General features: G+C 37.3%; 2 protein-coding genes across 3 annotated transcripts in view; one reads left to right on the top strand and one right to left on the bottom strand.

The window, feature by feature from the left end:
* The window catches only part of ensab (endosulfine alpha b), a gene marked incomplete in the record, with an annotated part of 6,883 nt that extends 2,474 nt beyond the window's left edge, over nucleotides 1-4,409 (bottom strand). The window contains 3 exon segments of the mRNA XM_024258305.2: nucleotides 1-207; nucleotides 1,920-2,042; nucleotides 4,171-4,409. Of these exon segments, the coding sequence (XP_024114073.1) occupies nucleotides 37-207; nucleotides 1,920-2,042; nucleotides 4,171-4,227 (351 nt within the window).
* Nucleotides 4,410-4,532: 123 nt separating this feature from the next.
* hormad1 (HORMA domain containing 1) lies at nucleotides 4,533-14,987 on the top strand. Of its 2 annotated transcripts, XM_024258303.2 has the most exons (16): nucleotides 4,538-4,761; nucleotides 5,028-5,082; nucleotides 5,587-5,731; nucleotides 5,813-5,876; nucleotides 7,711-7,747; nucleotides 7,852-7,872; nucleotides 8,123-8,149; nucleotides 8,266-8,333; nucleotides 8,615-8,766; nucleotides 10,382-10,539; nucleotides 10,610-10,678; nucleotides 12,732-12,792; nucleotides 13,624-13,676; nucleotides 13,869-13,952; nucleotides 14,373-14,420; nucleotides 14,688-14,987. In XM_024258303.2, the coding sequence occupies exons 2-16, from the start codon at nucleotides 5,050-5,052 to the stop codon at nucleotides 14,784-14,786; spliced, it is 1,119 nt and encodes a 372-aa protein (XP_024114071.1). In that variant the 5' UTR covers nucleotides 4,538-4,761; nucleotides 5,028-5,049; the 3' UTR covers nucleotides 14,787-14,987. The 2 variants fall into 2 exon arrangements, with proteins under 2 accessions (XP_036071660.1, XP_024114071.1); XM_036215767.1 differs by lacking the exon at nucleotides 14,373-14,420 and having other exon boundaries at nucleotides 4,533-4,761.
* Nucleotides 14,988-15,945: the final 958 nt, after the last annotated feature.

Genomic DNA, 15,945 nt, shown 5'->3' with positions numbered 1-15,945 from the left:
TGGGGAAGGAGGCCCAGGGACGGTGGAGGATGAAGGCTAGCCGGCTAGCTTGCTGGTCACCAAGGACGACTTCCTCTGCGGTAGATCCTGCGGCGTGGGGATGTGGTCTCCGGTCACCAGGTTCTTGTCCGGTCCCGCCACAGGAAGCTGCTTGTTCTTCATTTTGGCCTTGGCCATGTTGTAGTCACCCGAGTCGAAATATTTTTGCTGTTTCAAACACAAAAAGACGTTCTCAGTGCGTCTGTTCACAGAAACTTTTTGGAAAGAGAATTTTTGACGTATCTAGAACTAGAAACAATAGAAAGGGGGGGAAAGAAAAAGAGGAGCTGATAGTTTGGCGCACAGAAAACCTCTTCTCTGCACTCGGAGTATTCCTACGCTCCTGTGGCCTCCACCGCTCGCCTGTGAAAGTATTCCTCCGCCCCTAAAACTAGTTCTGCCCCGTCGTCTGCGCGATCGTGTGAAAGTCAACATTGAAGGAAAAAAGGACTGCTTTATTGATTTATCAATTTCTAAACTTCTGCAGTAAAACAAATAATTTTTGATATTCCAGTTTAAAAAAAAAAATCGAAAATGAAGCAAAGACATAATGAACGTTTGAATTCATTTTCTAAGAAAAGCGTTTGATAATGGGATGGGAAAACACAAACATGGGAACTCTTAGAAAATGAATTTAAATGTTCATTATGCGTTTGCTTCATTTTCCATTTTTTAATGGGAAGATCAAGAATTATTTATATAATTGCATAATTAGAGAAGTTTAAAAATCGATACATAAAGCAGTCCTTTTCCTCACTTCCATTTTTAGTTTTAATTTAAAAAATGATACATGGGTATTTCCGTTTTTTAATTCCCTCAATGTTGAGTTCCACACGGACGCGCAGGAGAAGCTCCACGAGCGCACATTCCTCAACGAGGGGGGCGGAACTAGTTTTAGGGGCGTAAGAATACTTTCACAGGTGAGCGGTGGAGGTCACAGGAGTGTAAGAATACTCCCACGAGCGTGGAGGTTTCACGAACGAGGAGAGGTAGAGGAGCGGGCGTGGAGACTGTCCGGCGCCCGTGGAACGCTCCCTGATTGCGTAGAGTTTGGTCTACACTCGTGGGAGACTTATGGCGGATTTACCACCATATGATAGACATAAAACCACGAGAGGCACACAGACATCACACTCCTCTGTGCTCCCTTTATGTTGCACCAATTTCAAATAGACTACATTGTTCTAATATGCAAATTCAATCAACAATATTACAGCTGTTGCACACACAAACATGAATCCTCATTCATCGTTTTTTTTTTAAATAGAACAACTGTCTCAATAATTCTGTATGTCGAGAAGACTCATTAAACATTAAAAATGATTTTGGTTGGTAAAAAGGAAGCAGCATATCCGTTTTGTCCAACTGAAGAAAAATTGTCTAATTTTCTAGGGAATCCTTCTGCATACAGTTGTATTTCCTTAAAATAATGTTTCCTCTCTATATCACGGTTCATCTTTAACAATAAAAGTCTCGCTGTTTTGCTGATCTTTTTGTTTGATTTGTTTTTTCAACAGGACGTTGTGTTCTACATCTTGCTGTTTTACTGTCCATTTCCCATGTGCCATGTCTTTTGTAGAGTGCATCCAGTTTTTTTTTTTAAATCCGCACTAATATTGGACTTATTCTTCCAACAAAGATTTGAACTTTGAGAGTTTAAACAAGAGAAAAGTGTGAAAATGTTAAAGTCTGTCGAAGAAAAGTGTATAAAGCGTGTAGTGAGGGGGTTTACAGTTTTAAAACATCTAAAATTGTTGTAAAAAAATGAAGTTTACTACTCTGTAGGGTAATTTTAAATATGCAACTTCCACAATAAACAAGGGAACGTCAAAATAATTGTTGATCACTGATCAGGGGTTTACAAGAGTTGGGTTACCAACCCCTTTCTGTAGCCTCTTCATCAAGAAGTCTGAACCTCCAGGTTTCTGCCCCAGACCGGGGTACTTGGCTTTCAGCTTGGCCTCTTCTGTTTTCACGGGGTTTCCATTCTTCTCCTGCGAGTCCTGTAAGCACAAGGATGAACTTTTTTAAGAAACTCTACTCAGAGTCGACTGACAAGAAGAAATTTCAAGCATGACAGTAACAGATGTGATGTGTCACAGACTCTTATTTATGAGCGCTCTGCAATTTGAAGAATTCTGAGCAGAAAAATCCCAGAAGATCAGAAGAGGACGACTGAAAAAAGGAATTTAAACAGACCAATTCTCACTAAGTCAATGCAGTTAAAAAACAAAACATGTCAATAAGTGATTAGTCCTAATTCATGATAGCCTTAGTAATGTGTGTTCTCCTTCTGCAGTCTGTAAAAATAGTTTTAAAGTAACTATTGTGAAAATAGTAACACAATCGAAACCTTGTGTGATTTGAACAAAACTTAACAGAAAAAGCTTCACAAACACTCATGTTGGTCACAAGCAGGCAGCTGCAAACATGAACAAACCCACCCAGAATTACAACAAATCCTTTGGTGCAAAATCTCCACGGTTGCTTCAGAATTCTCTTTGTTATAAAGACTGACCCAGAAAAAAGCTGAAGCTGACATAAGCGCAACTCCTGACAAAGTTTAAGCTTAAAACCTGAAGAAGCATTTTCTATAAATACTTCTTTGTTTGAAGAAAAAAAGATCTGAGGGGAGTTGTAAAATGTACTAATAATTTTACAGCTATAAAACTAAGAGTAACCCCCCCAGCTGAAGCTGCCAACCCTATAAAACCAATACAAACCTTGTTTTGGCTTCAGATGACTAAGACTGGCCAAACTGGTAAGCTGCCGTTCTAAGTTGCTGTCAGATAAACACTCAGGCCACTTATTTAGCCGACGCCCTTGAATACAGAGTGAATGAAGAGTTGTGAATAAGAAGCTAAAACTAAAAGAAGTAGAATGAACTCATTTCACACACACAAAAAAAGATTCTCAAAATTTGTTATGGATTTCTGCACAAATATTTCTCAGTAACACAAAGATCTGCTGTTGAGCACCAGGTCTGTAAAGCCTGCTGGGACAGGGATAAAATGTGACTCAGGACGTAGAAGCTGATGAACAGTTTCCCTCAGGAGGAGGAGGAGGGACACTGATTCACTTCTATAGTGAGATCTTTAGAAAGCCGTTTTGTTTGACCGTAATCTGTTGTTCTGTGCGGGCTCCTCATGGCTGCAATTAGGCCAAGTTAGGTCATGTTTAACCGTTCTATTACAGAGAAGAAAAAAAAAACTTTAGGAGCTGCTACTTCTTTAATGTTTGCCAACACTTACAACTTCAATTTTTGTATTCATATCTGTAGTTTAACTGTTTTAGCATGAAACTAAAGTTATATTTCCAAGAAAACCTTCTCATTTGCACTGCTCTGTGCATCTATAATTTAAAACTGATTATTTAAACTAATCACATAAGATTCAATCTACATTTGTGACTCCCTATAATCCTGACATTTCTACTTTAAAATAAATTTTAACTTCATGCCCTGCACAAAAATTAGATGTTTTTTAAGCTCTAGTGTGTGAAATTCTTCTAAAATAGGCTCAAGTGAGCATATTTATTTAGTGAAAGTTGCAAGAATTTATATAAATGATTTAAACAAAATAAAAGGCAAAATAATTTGCTAAAATAAATTGATTATGACTTGAAAACTGAATCTATGAAACAACAGTGTCCAATATCCCGGGTCATATGATGTGATTTGTATGCAGTCACTGATAAATACTGCAGCTGGTTGCTGCACTGGTGACAAAACATTACAAATCCGGAAGCCATTAAGTGTTCCAAGCAAAACTTAGTTAACACGTTTGCTCTATTTCAAATCCTGCCTGGATAAATCTACAATTTGATATTGTGAAAAGCTTTCCAAGCCACTTTTGGAGAATTAGGCCCGAGCTGCTGTGAACCGACCAACCAATGACATAAAACAAGGGAGAAAACAAAGTGTTACTGGACGAAATAAACGCACACACTGACAGCGGTAACCAACACAAATGTCAAATGTATTGCACAGCTTCACTTAACTGCGCATGTCTTTAAAGTATTTCTGCTTTAGCGTTGACAAAACCTTAAACATGAAGCAAACACTTCACTTGTGCTAGCCCATGTTAGCCACCTCCAGCTAGCATGCTCGGTTAGCACTCAGAGAATGCTCACCTGTTTTTCATCTTCGTAGTCCACTTGTGTGTCCGAGTCGAGGTTTTCTGACGACATTGTCTTGTTGTGATGTACAAACAGGTGTCCTGTTTGACAGACAAGTCGACGAGTTGATTCAACGAGGTACCGTTAGACGTACCTGCAGCAGACCTAATCCTGCCTTTCTGAACGCAGCTGCTCCCTAACAAAAATGGCGTAACCGAATGTGACATCACCGCACGAGGGGCGGGCGCTTCTTGCGACTGACAAATACAGTAACCAATCAAAGCGTTGTATTTGTTTGATGTTGAACCAATAGAATGAAGCCGGTTGCAGAAGGCCTGATGATTGACAGGCTGTTGTCCAATCAAAAAATAGTGGGTGCACTGCACTGCGTCAACGCAAAAATAAAGTTAAAATGTTATTTTAGCGGAATTAAAAATATATTTGTAATTATTGTTTTTATTTAGTATATATTAGGTACTGTAATTTCTGTTGATAGTAGTATTTTTCTTAAAAACGCGAAACAAATTTCCCGCTCTGTGATTGGCTTCTTGATCGATCTTCGCCAATAGAACCGCATCAAAGTGGAAGAGGAACTTCTTCTTAACGGTATCTCTGTTTGGTAAAATATAAATATATAAAAACGCACTTTAAATTAACTATAGTAATTGTTTATTGTGAGAAATATGTTTAGAATTATATGTATTGTTGTTATTTTAAGCAGATAGAACTTTAAGCTAATTAGGACAGTTAGCTTAAATGGTAACAGCCTAGTAATGCTAACACGTTTGAACGTTTTTTGTTTTTTAGGCGTTTACAAACTAGCTTATTATATAATCCGTCCTTAAGCATTTTTTTTATTTTATATTTTTCAGAGTTTGTTATTCCAAAAGATCAATGGCCTTTGCTCAACAAGTGAAGCCATCACAGGTAAGCTGAGCACTTTTTTTTACTCACGATTAGCATAAACGAAACCACTCTTTTTTTTTTTTTTTTTCATTATTATTTTATTTTCTCTCATATTTGCCTCTTTACTAATAGATAATTAAATGCGCAGTTTAGGAAAATTTAGTATATAGTAGTTGAAAAATGCAATATTGATTAGGATTTTTTTAAAATTTCATTTTAAGTTTTAATGTGTCCCTCAGTATCTAGCTTTTAGTTTTCTATCAACATTTAGTCTGAAACCAAGGGTTTAAAAATTAAAAATGTGCATTTTTGTGGCACTTAGAATTGACATATTTCGATATAAAATTCACGATCCTTTCTTTTTTCTTTTCTTTTTTTTAATTGTGAGATAAATCAGAAGGAATATTAGAAATAATAACAAGAGAGTTATATGATTTTTTTAAATAGATTATGGGGAAATAGAGGGGTGTTTAAGCAGGAAAAAAAAATGCACTGAATTGGAATAACTCTAACTAACCCTTACAGGTGACCCAATTGTTGCCTAATGAGGTGGTTACCGAGCAACAATCAATTGTTGTCGTGAAGAAGCTTTTGGCCATTGCAGTTTCTGCCATTACATACCTCAGAGGGATATTCCCTGGAAAAGCCTATGGGACCAAATATGTGGAAGGTTTGATTTTATACAACCTTTTACTCAAGTACAATTGCTTCTACTCTGAATTTTTCTTTTTTTTTTCTGTGTTTCCCACAGATCAGCAGGTGATGATCCTTACAGGGGGGCGGAACTGTCCGGGTGCTGGTCAAATAATTGATTGGTAATCTAGAATGAATCATTGCTTGTAATATTTCACGGGTTTTCATGTTTTGTAAAGTGTTTTATTAGGTTTATATGTGGTTTAATCCAACCGTTTTCAGGCCATGGACTAGTTTAATGTCAGAAAATATTTTTATGGACCAACTTTTGGTTTATTTATTTTTATCCAATTGAGTTGAGATTAGAAACAAAGTTCTGTCCAGATTAAGCCTCTCAAACTGTGAATTCTTCCAGCTGCTATCGCTAGTTTAAAAGAGGAAGCACTTCTATGGAGAAAATATAGTTCCATCTGATTTACGTGCAGCTAATTCTTGATTTACTTGTGTCTGCATTTGACAGAGATGTGAAGAGTCTCACATCTGAGAAATACACTTTAGTGTGTGTATCAGGTATTGGGTGTGTACTTTTTAAAGGTTTGTCTGTGTAGTTAGTTTCAAGCTAGTGTAATTTGAAGTTGTGCATGTGTACATTGTATTTTGTTATTTTTGGGTATGTGAATACACAATTGCAAGTGCACACAGTTACGCACAATATGTATTGAATGAGTTACAAATCAAGAATTACACACACAAATCCAAATTTACGCACAAACAAGCAGACAAAAGTTACAAATCAAGAATGACACACCTTCAGATGGAACTATTTTCTCTCAAAACACTTCTGCACTTTTATACTGAACATGTTCCTGTTATTAAGGATTGTAGCAAGTTCTGTGATTAAATGTGAATAATTTAGGCTATGTCTGAATTCCCACCCTAATCCCTAACTACTAAAAACAATCCAGTGTCTTGGATTTTAAAAAACAATTCAGACACCATGCTCACTACTTTTTTTTTTTTTAAAACAAGTATGACGTCAGAGTTTTAATGAAGTAAAAATCGAATCAATACAAACATTTTACGACGTCTATTTATGACTCCACTGTGTTCTGATAAGGAAAAAGTTGATGGTTTATTTAAAAAAAAAACTAAATTTAAACACTTTTTCACAAAAATCGTTCAAACACATTGTGGTATTCATTCACCAATGTAGTGAGCGTCCATGCAGACTGGGTTTTTGCAAAGACTTCAGGGAAATTTCAATTTTGGAATTGTAGATTCGAACAGCTCCACAAAATGGCAAATGCACTTAGTGGTGCCACAAACGATTATTTTAATAGTCAACTAATCACAGATGATCTTTTCCAATTACTTAACTAATCGGGTCATGCACAAACTGGATGTAAAGCACACATCTTAACCATCATTAGCTTTAAACTAACTAAAAACTAGATACAGTATAAAGCATTGCTGCAAGCTGAATGTGGCTGCTGAAGATGCTAGTGCTGATAGCTGAAGTTGCTGAAGCTGATAGCTGAAAACGCTAAAGCGGATAGCCAGCTAAAATATTAGTTAAATGCAAAATTAGCTTAAAAAGCTGAAAAGAAGCCTGAATTAGCCAGAACAACTAGCATGTAGCTGAAAAAAAATAGCAAAACTTCTAAATAGCCTTAAAAACTGAAAATCATAAAGTAGCCAAAATAGCTCAAATATAAGTTAAACTTCAAAACTGCCTAAAAAAAACCTTAATAAATGCCAAAATAGTCCAAAATGCTAACAGAATGCTTTTATAACTTTCAACTTTGCTACACTACGACTCCATATAATATAATATAACGACTAATCAATTATTAAATTTATCGTCGACTATTTGTTGCCCTAAACGCACTACACAGGGTACTGTATAGCGTGTAGTGAAGATATAGCCTCCGTCTTTACATATTAACTAAAACTCAACTGAAAAAAGGTCTGAAAACTTTATTAAATTCATTGTTTTTCTCTTTTTTGTGTCTTCAGGATGCAGGGCTGCTTCGATGCCATCCAAAAGAAATTTGTAAGTCAAGCTCTGCTCTTCCATCAGAAAGATTATTAGTTCTGTTGATATTTTATGATCAATCCATTTGTCAAAATCAGTAAAAACAAAAATCTCTTTTTTAGCTGCGGACAGTCATCATGTCTGTAAGTATGACATCACACGTAAGACAGCACCGATAGTTCCAGCTGCATGCGGGACTGAATTGAAATGAAGTCATCAGCCTCAGAAGTCTGCATGGAAAAGTAACGGCAGCATATAAAAAGGCCCGCAGCTCTGTTCACTTCATGACACTTTTAAAACGCGGTTTTATGGTATTTTGTCGTCTTTTATAAAATCCTAATAAATCCAGAGATATTTGCGGCGCTGATGTTTTTCCATTTTCTCTTTTATTAGATTTACACTGACCCAGAGAACCCCCAGGTAATCTTCAGAGTGCCTCCATGCCAGAGGGAAGATGTGTTGTTGTGATTGAGGACCTTTGTTTGTTTGTTTGTTTGTTTGTGTACCTTGTCTGCAGTCTTTTTACTCTTTTTCAGAAAGTGACGGAGTATTACCAGTTTAAGATCCAGTACACTTCAAACGGGGCTCAGATGGATTTTGAAAGGTACAGAAAGACTTCTAAATTCCCTCCACTGCTGTTTATGAAGATATTCCACTTTTTTAAGTCATAAATTTAAAGTGAATCTCAATGTGTTTGATTTAGTGCTTTATTTTTCTGAAAAAGAGCTGCCTTTCATGTCACCTGAACGTCTGTGAGAAGTGACTGCAGAAGAAACACATCTCCACAATAACTTTGCTTTACTGCAGCACTCAGCCGCACATCCAGGAGAAGTAGTGAGAAAGTTGTGAAGTTTGTGTTCTCATTTTGATGTATTTGTTTATCAGCAACAACAACCAGAAGTTGTCAACGACGGCGTGTGGAAACACTAAGAAAGCCAGCATCCTGCTGGTGAGGAAGCTCTACACGCTGATGCAGAACCTGGGTCCTCTGCCTGAAAACGTTTGCCTCAACATGAAGCTGACCTACTACGATGATGGTGAATCACGTGACGCTTTCCTAGAGCCGCTTTTTGTTGTGTTTTTCAAGGTTTTAAGACAGGATTTAATTTATTTGTTCTCAGTGACTTGAGTTTGAACCATTCACTGTCGTAACGCAGCAACAGGCTGACCAAAAGAAGATGATTAATTTGAAATTCTGCTTTCATCTTCCAGAATGATAAGTTTAAAGGCCCACTCCAATTAAATATTGTGTTTTTAACATGTTCCTGTGGCATTTTTCTTTTGATTGAGAATAGAGCTGCCACAACTAGCCAATTAGTAACGACTATGTCATCTAATAAAATAGTCAACAACTAATTTAATAGTCGACTAGTCGGTTATTTGTTGCTTTTCAATCTCAAAACTACAGTACGCGCTTTCTAATGCTGCGTCTGCTGTTGTCAACAAGTGATGTCACAGGAAGTTCTAGGAAGACTCGGTTACCATAATAACACGCCCACGGAGCGTGAAAGTGGGAAATATAAAAAAAAAAAGAAAAATGTGTTCAATGCAACATCTGCAAGTCTAAACTTGTGCTCCATGGCAGAACGACTGTGATACACGAACATCTGAAGAGGAAACATGTTGTGACTGAGTAGAACACTAGCTAAGCTAAGCTAACAGCGCAAATGGAGAGCAAACTTGTTAGCTATATCTAATAGGAGCTATATCTGCTCTCTAAAGAGATAGAGTCTTTCTGCAAGACATGTAGAGATGCTAACTTTCCTGGCTACATTCAGAACAGAGTTGTGAGCGTCAGCACCATAAAATGCACTTTTGTTTGAGTCAGCGAAACCAAAACTTTATCTTTTGTGAAAAATAGTTCCTTTGTTTCTTTGGTTAATGCCAGAAACAAATGAAGGAAAGAAGCTGCATGATTCCTTAAAGGTTTAAGAAACTATTGTCTTTAGCTTTAGTTAGCATGTAGCTTAAACGCTTCAAGTTTAAAGCCAATGATGGTTAAGATGAGTGTTTTATATCCATTTTGTGCTTGATCCGATAAGTCGACTAATCGGAATAAGTAATTGGTGATTAATCGACTATTAAAATAATCGTTTGTGGCAGCCCTAATGGAAAACTTAAATAAATTAGAGGGCTGTAAGCTATCAGGAATGATGGGAAAAGAGGGCAGGCTTACTTCCTGCCAACAGTCCCAGCCACGACTCAGAGGTGAATTTTTAATTAACTACTTCGGCTCTGCAGAAACTATTCAAACTAGAAAACAATGGGTTTTTTTTATTATTATTTTGGCTAAAAACGGCATAATTTTAATAAAAATATGAAAGGAAATGCTTTGAAAATAGATCAAAAGAAGAAAGAAGATAGTGGGACTTAAAGTCTCTCTGACATTTCAATCTTACATAACTATACCAGTACTTGAACTTTCACAAATAAAAACTTTACAGCAATAATTTTAAGTAGTACAATGTTTTGTGATTTTTTTGAAAAGTTTTTTGATGGTTTTAATTATGGCTGAAAGCAACCAGACTCACTCCTGAGCTTTTTCTCCTCCTGGTATCTCTTTGAACATTAGTTCTGCAGAATTCCTTCAGTGCTTCGACCTTTAATGGATTTCAAACCAGCACTCAGACTGTGAGTCTGTTGTTTTTCCAGTCACCCCTCAGGACTACCAGCCGCCCGGCTTCAGGGAGGCTGATGGCGACGTTCTGGAATTTGAGCAGGAACCGGTCAAACTGACCATGGGGGAGGTGGCCACCCCCTTCCACTGTGTGAAGTTTGACATGGCCACAGAGAAACACCGACTGGAGCAGGTGACCTTTTCACCTCAGAAGACACCGCTGGTGCCGCATCCGCAAATGCTGATGATGTTTGTGTCTCCAGGTGGAGGAGAGCATCTCTGTGGAGGAGAAGTGGGTCATGAAGATCCAGGAGGGCGGAGTCTTGACTGAGGTCTTCAGACACAAAACTTTTTCTTCATTATGCAGTTGTTAAACACTTTATTTATCTGAGGGAAACTGCAGGGCTGTCTATTGCTCCATTTATTCATCATGCAGGAATGAAGCTCACCAAATAAAAAGGCATGGTTAAAACACATTATAATATTGTAAATGTTTAGCCAAAAAAAAACTAAAAACCAGCAAAAATCATTAAAAAATATTTAAAAATTAACAAGAGATATCTCATAGAAAATAGGGTTGGAAAGTGTGTTAAAAAGTTTAATGTTTTGTGCACTTCAGGTTCACTCACTAACACAAAACAACAACTTTTACACATTTTAGCAAATATTTCATTTAATTTCCATGTATTCATTTGTAGAGCATCTTCCACCACCATCCATGAGGCCCAAAGTGCTCTACACTCTCTCCCCCAATTAAACCATTTAAAATTGATGTATTTAAAATGCTCCACTGGAGTGAGTGAGAGTTCTCATCTGTTTGTGGTTCCACAGTGGAACGGTAATCTTCCTTCACTCTGATATTGTTACAAACTTCTCCATGACTCCTCAGGATTAGACAGACACTGATAGTGGACGAATGTAAATAAAGCATTATGATTAAAGGAACTATTGTAACCGTGGATGTTACGTTTCTCCTCCTGCAGCTGCGAGTTTGACTCCAGAAATCTTTACATGAGGGTGTTTCAGCTGTCTGTGGGAGGGGCGGAGTCACTGGCTGCCACATCAGCTGACCATTAAAAGCAGTTAAAACAAAAAGGAGGCTTTACATCAGAACCTTGAACATTTTCTATAAAATAAGTTCCAAAGTGGATCTCTACAAAATCCCTCAGTTTGATTTTAATCTGTCTTTTATTTACAATATCTGTTTGGACCTCACAACTTTCTCCATCACATCTGAACTCCCACTTAAAAAAATCTCATTTCAGCACTCTTTAGCTGTCCCAAACTGCCCGAATCTCCATATCCGTGTTCTTTACTCTCTTAAATCACATGTGGTCACATGTTGTTCTCCACACGATACACTAACATGTAGCAAGAACTAGGCCCGTGCATTGTTATGTAGGGGGAATCCGATTCAGTTCACACATCAAGATCAACGATCAAACTATGATTCTTACAGTTTAATAGTTGTTGTTTTTTACTGGATGTATGAACTTTTACTGCCCTCTACTACATCTGTAAAGATCGTGAATCAATGATCTTCAGTGTCACAAATGTTTCAATCCATTTTTCTGCATCGGATCACCCATGGTGAGGGAGACAGGGTGACGTCTTTTGTTTCAAATAAAAATGGGCATGAAGCATCTCATGGAAGCTCTGCCACCATTTCTGGATGAACGTGTGTATGGGAACACAGTGTTTACTGTTTCACCTTGTTTATTCTGGTTTGTGTTATACTCTTTCCCAACTTTCCACTCCTCTTCTGACGTGTTGGGTTTTGAAAGATCTCTTTGTCAGTTAGTTTTTGATTGTATTCTCTAGAATAGAAACCGGTGAACTGGGAAAGCTTGTTAAAAAAACCACAGATTACACAAGAGTTGTCAGTCCTGTCGTACTAGTTATCTCCAACCGTTTGTGGAGTTGATCTCTGTGACCAAATGTTTCCCACGGCCTGTTTTCCCAACTCTGTCATGGTGATTCTAAGTTACTCTATCAATATCTGGCGTTTATGGCTCTGAATGATCCAATCCTTGTTGTTGGAGTCCTAAAATTGATGCAGCACACATAAAAATATGTGTACACAACAAAAAGGGGAATAGAGATCTTTTTTTTTGTTGGCACAGCTTCAAAAACAGGTGTGGAGTTATGATCAAAACAAGCATTATTATTAGTAAAGGTCAACCTGCTTAGAGCTAAAACAAAGTTTTTGCAGAAGTTTTATCTTCTGAAATTTGCTGTGTAAAAATATTTGCACAACCAAAGCCACATTTTTTAAAAAGTGCACAAGAAACTCAATAAATGAATATCTGGAGCAAAAGAAAAGTTGTAGGTTTTTTTGTTGTTGTGATCAGGTTTGACAAATATATTTATTTTGTACCTTTTTAGAGTTATGTGTCTAAAGAAGATGAGGAGGTTGACAACAAGAACACAGAGGTGGACACTGATGGTAAAAAGACTTCTTTGTGGACCAGTTTGTGTCTTTTTATAATAAAAAATAAATAACTGTAAATGTTTAACAGAAAGTATGCTACACGTTACTCGATAAAAGATTTACTCTGTTCCTAAAGGTCATGTGACACTGCTGCTACGTACAATTAGTGCATATTGCACAGATGAACATTGGTCTTAATATGAGGAAAAAGTGAAAAGTTTTGGTTTTTTACATGATTTTTGCTATCATCAGACATCCAAAACTATGAGCTGAATGAGGAGAGCAGGAAAGAACTTCCGATTCATATACCCAAAATACAGTACATGAGCAGTGCTTACAATTCATTGATATGTGCATAATTTTAGTGTTATATATACGCCAAAGTCGTGACATAAAAGTTATACATCGCAGGCTCATGCGTGAAAAGTCTGTAAACATACACGCATCTTACAAAAATCCTGCACAATTGCGTAAGATTTACGCAATAATTGTGTATAAACTATGTAAAATACGCATAAACTGCTTAATTCACAAACGACCGAAAGTTTTGAACAGATCAAAATCCAATTCACACAAAGACCTGTTGGCCGAGACCCTCAACAGACATCTGTGATGATTGATAAATCCAAGAAACATGATGAATTAACGATTATCATGCATGAGAAATGAAAATGAATAAATAAAAATGACATACAATGTGAAAAATGTATGTAGCAGCAGTGTGACACGTCTTTAGAGTCATAGCTGAGTGATAGAATGAGCTAACTGAAGACCAAAGTTTGGCTTTTAGATTGAAAAACAGGCAATGAATTTGTGAAGTTAAATAAAGATTGAAATGTTTTTTAGGACCCGAAGAGAAGCAGGTGAACTGTCCAGAGAAGGCTGAAGACGTCACAGAGGTATGTGCACACAGAGAGCGCCTCCTTCAACATATGGTGAGTGTGTTAGCAATCAGAGCTGCTGCAGCAGCAAGACTGTAAGAAAGCTCTAATCCTGTTTCATGCAACCAGAGCTTGAGGCATTTTCAACAAAGCATAAAAAGGAATCTTAACAAATGTAAAATGTAATCGTGGACCGTCTCTGTTTGTCAGCTGGACACTTCGGTGAAGAAAAACTCTGACGTGGAGATGAACCTGAAGCGGACCCGGAGTGGGCGTGTGATAAAAACCATTTTGGTCAGTAAATGTCACCCCACTTATGTCTTTTGCTTTTTACAGCCAAGTACAAATCACCTTATATTTAAATGTTTGATATAAAAATGTTCCTGGATAAAAAAGGCCGATTTTTGAGTGATTGATCTCAGGCTGAGCCTGTCTGGGCTTTTATGGATCTGATTTTGATATTTATGTATTTAAATGAGATATTGCTGCTGGAGTGGAGCTCCTTCCAGTGAAGAGTTCGAGGAGCTCTGCTCACCTTTTTTCTTTCTTCAGTGTGGTGTTAAAGGGCTTTGAAATGTTCATTATGCTTTTATTTCTGTCATTTCTTATCATGCTGAGGTTGATTAGTGGTCATAAAAAGATGTTTTTATGAGAAACATTTTGATGAATTTATCGCCGGGGCCCTTATAGACATATATTTTATCGTTTGGGCAGGAAGCAAAGGTGAACACCAAGCCGGCAAAAGCAGTAAAGGACAAACCGGTGAGAAACTGAGTTATTTGTTGGTGTAAATGTGTCACATAACCCCTAAGTGAGTTTGGTAAAGATTCACCCCCTGATTTATGACGGGAAGCAGAGCCTGCAAATAAAAAAACAAAGCGTCCTCTTCAGATCCTAGTCCTAAAGTGGAAAAACGCGTGGGAACTCTGCAGATGAGTCACCTCTGATCATCTGCTTTCTCGCAGTGGGATGGTTGGTGCGTGCTCGCATGAAAGACTGTTTCACTGATGGTTTCTCTGCCGCTTTCAGGTTTCTCAGTACAACATCCTCAGCAGTCAGGAATCTGCAGGCGACTCTGCGGTCAAGAAGAAGAAGCGCAAATTCAGCGAGCCCAAAGACCGCTTCTGACCTGACCGTCAGCCCGCCAAGTGTCCATTTGTTCTCATGTTTTTCTGTTTTTGAGGTTTGGTTTTAGCGGTTCATGCAGTAAATGTTTCAGTTGTGTGAAGTTTTTAAAAACCTTTATGCTAAAAAGATTTTAAAAATAAGGTTTGTTTGGTGTTATGAGTTTCTGGGTTCTATTTGAATAAAGTGCAACGAACAGTTGGATCCGTGTTGAGTCAGAAAACACTAACCTCACTTAACACCTCCTCAAATGCGACTTCTATTTAGGTCGATGCAGAAACAGCTTTCTCAGGTTTGTCTGGAAAGGTGAGGATTGAATGACCTGCAGTGCAGGTGCTCCCTGCCCTCGCCGCCGCCCTTGTAACCACTGGCTACTACAGATCATTTTAGCTGGGATTTTTTTTTTTTCTATAATAAAAAGTCATGTGTTGTGAAAAAATATGTTGAAACATTCAACTTGGAAGAGAAAAGCTCCTAGAGGAGAAAGAGGAGTTAGAAAAGCAGGTGGGTTTCCAGATGCAGTAAAGTTTACAGGCTCTGTTTTTTTTGTTTATGACATTTTATCTTGAACAAACGTCCCTCACTCACCCTTTTCTACCACCCAGAGCAGTAAGTGACAAATTCTTTAGAAAAAAATGGCTGCTTTTCTGTTGGTTTTATCTCTATAGCAACTAGGGGTGTGTATTTGCAATAGCCTATTAATATGATGCATATCTCGATGCGTTAATACATTTTTCATTGTAATAAAATGGTAAAATAATTTTTATTTATTGACTGAATGAGATTTTGTTTTGGTCGCAGTGTAGATCTGCTTGAAAAGGACTGAAGTTTAAGCTGCTAACTAGCAGGTTTAGGTGAAGAAAAAAAAACGAATGATGCTCATAAATAATTAAATATAATCTTTTCAGCATTTTAAATTGATACAAGTATAGCAAACTGAAATATTGTGATATCTCGCCAAATCCGTTTTTCTACACCCCTAATAGCAGCCATTTTGTTTTTTTTGTTTGAAATTCATGAAAGCTAAGAATTTTTTAGAAGAATTGTCAAAAATACATCCTTAGCAACTCGTTTTTTTTGTTAACCATCATATGCTGTTTTGCTCCCTTTAAATTGTACCAAGGCTTTGTTTATTACATTTTCAAAAACTAAGGTTAAAAGT

The sequence above is a fragment of the Oryzias melastigma genome, linkage group LG16, assembly GCF_002922805.2.
Source record: "Oryzias melastigma strain HK-1 linkage group LG16, ASM292280v2, whole genome shotgun sequence".
NCBI lineage: Eukaryota > Metazoa > Chordata > Actinopteri > Beloniformes > Adrianichthyidae > Oryzias > Oryzias melastigma.
The sequence above is the reverse complement of the archived record's forward strand: the minus strand, read 5'-3'. Positions and strand labels throughout refer to the sequence as shown.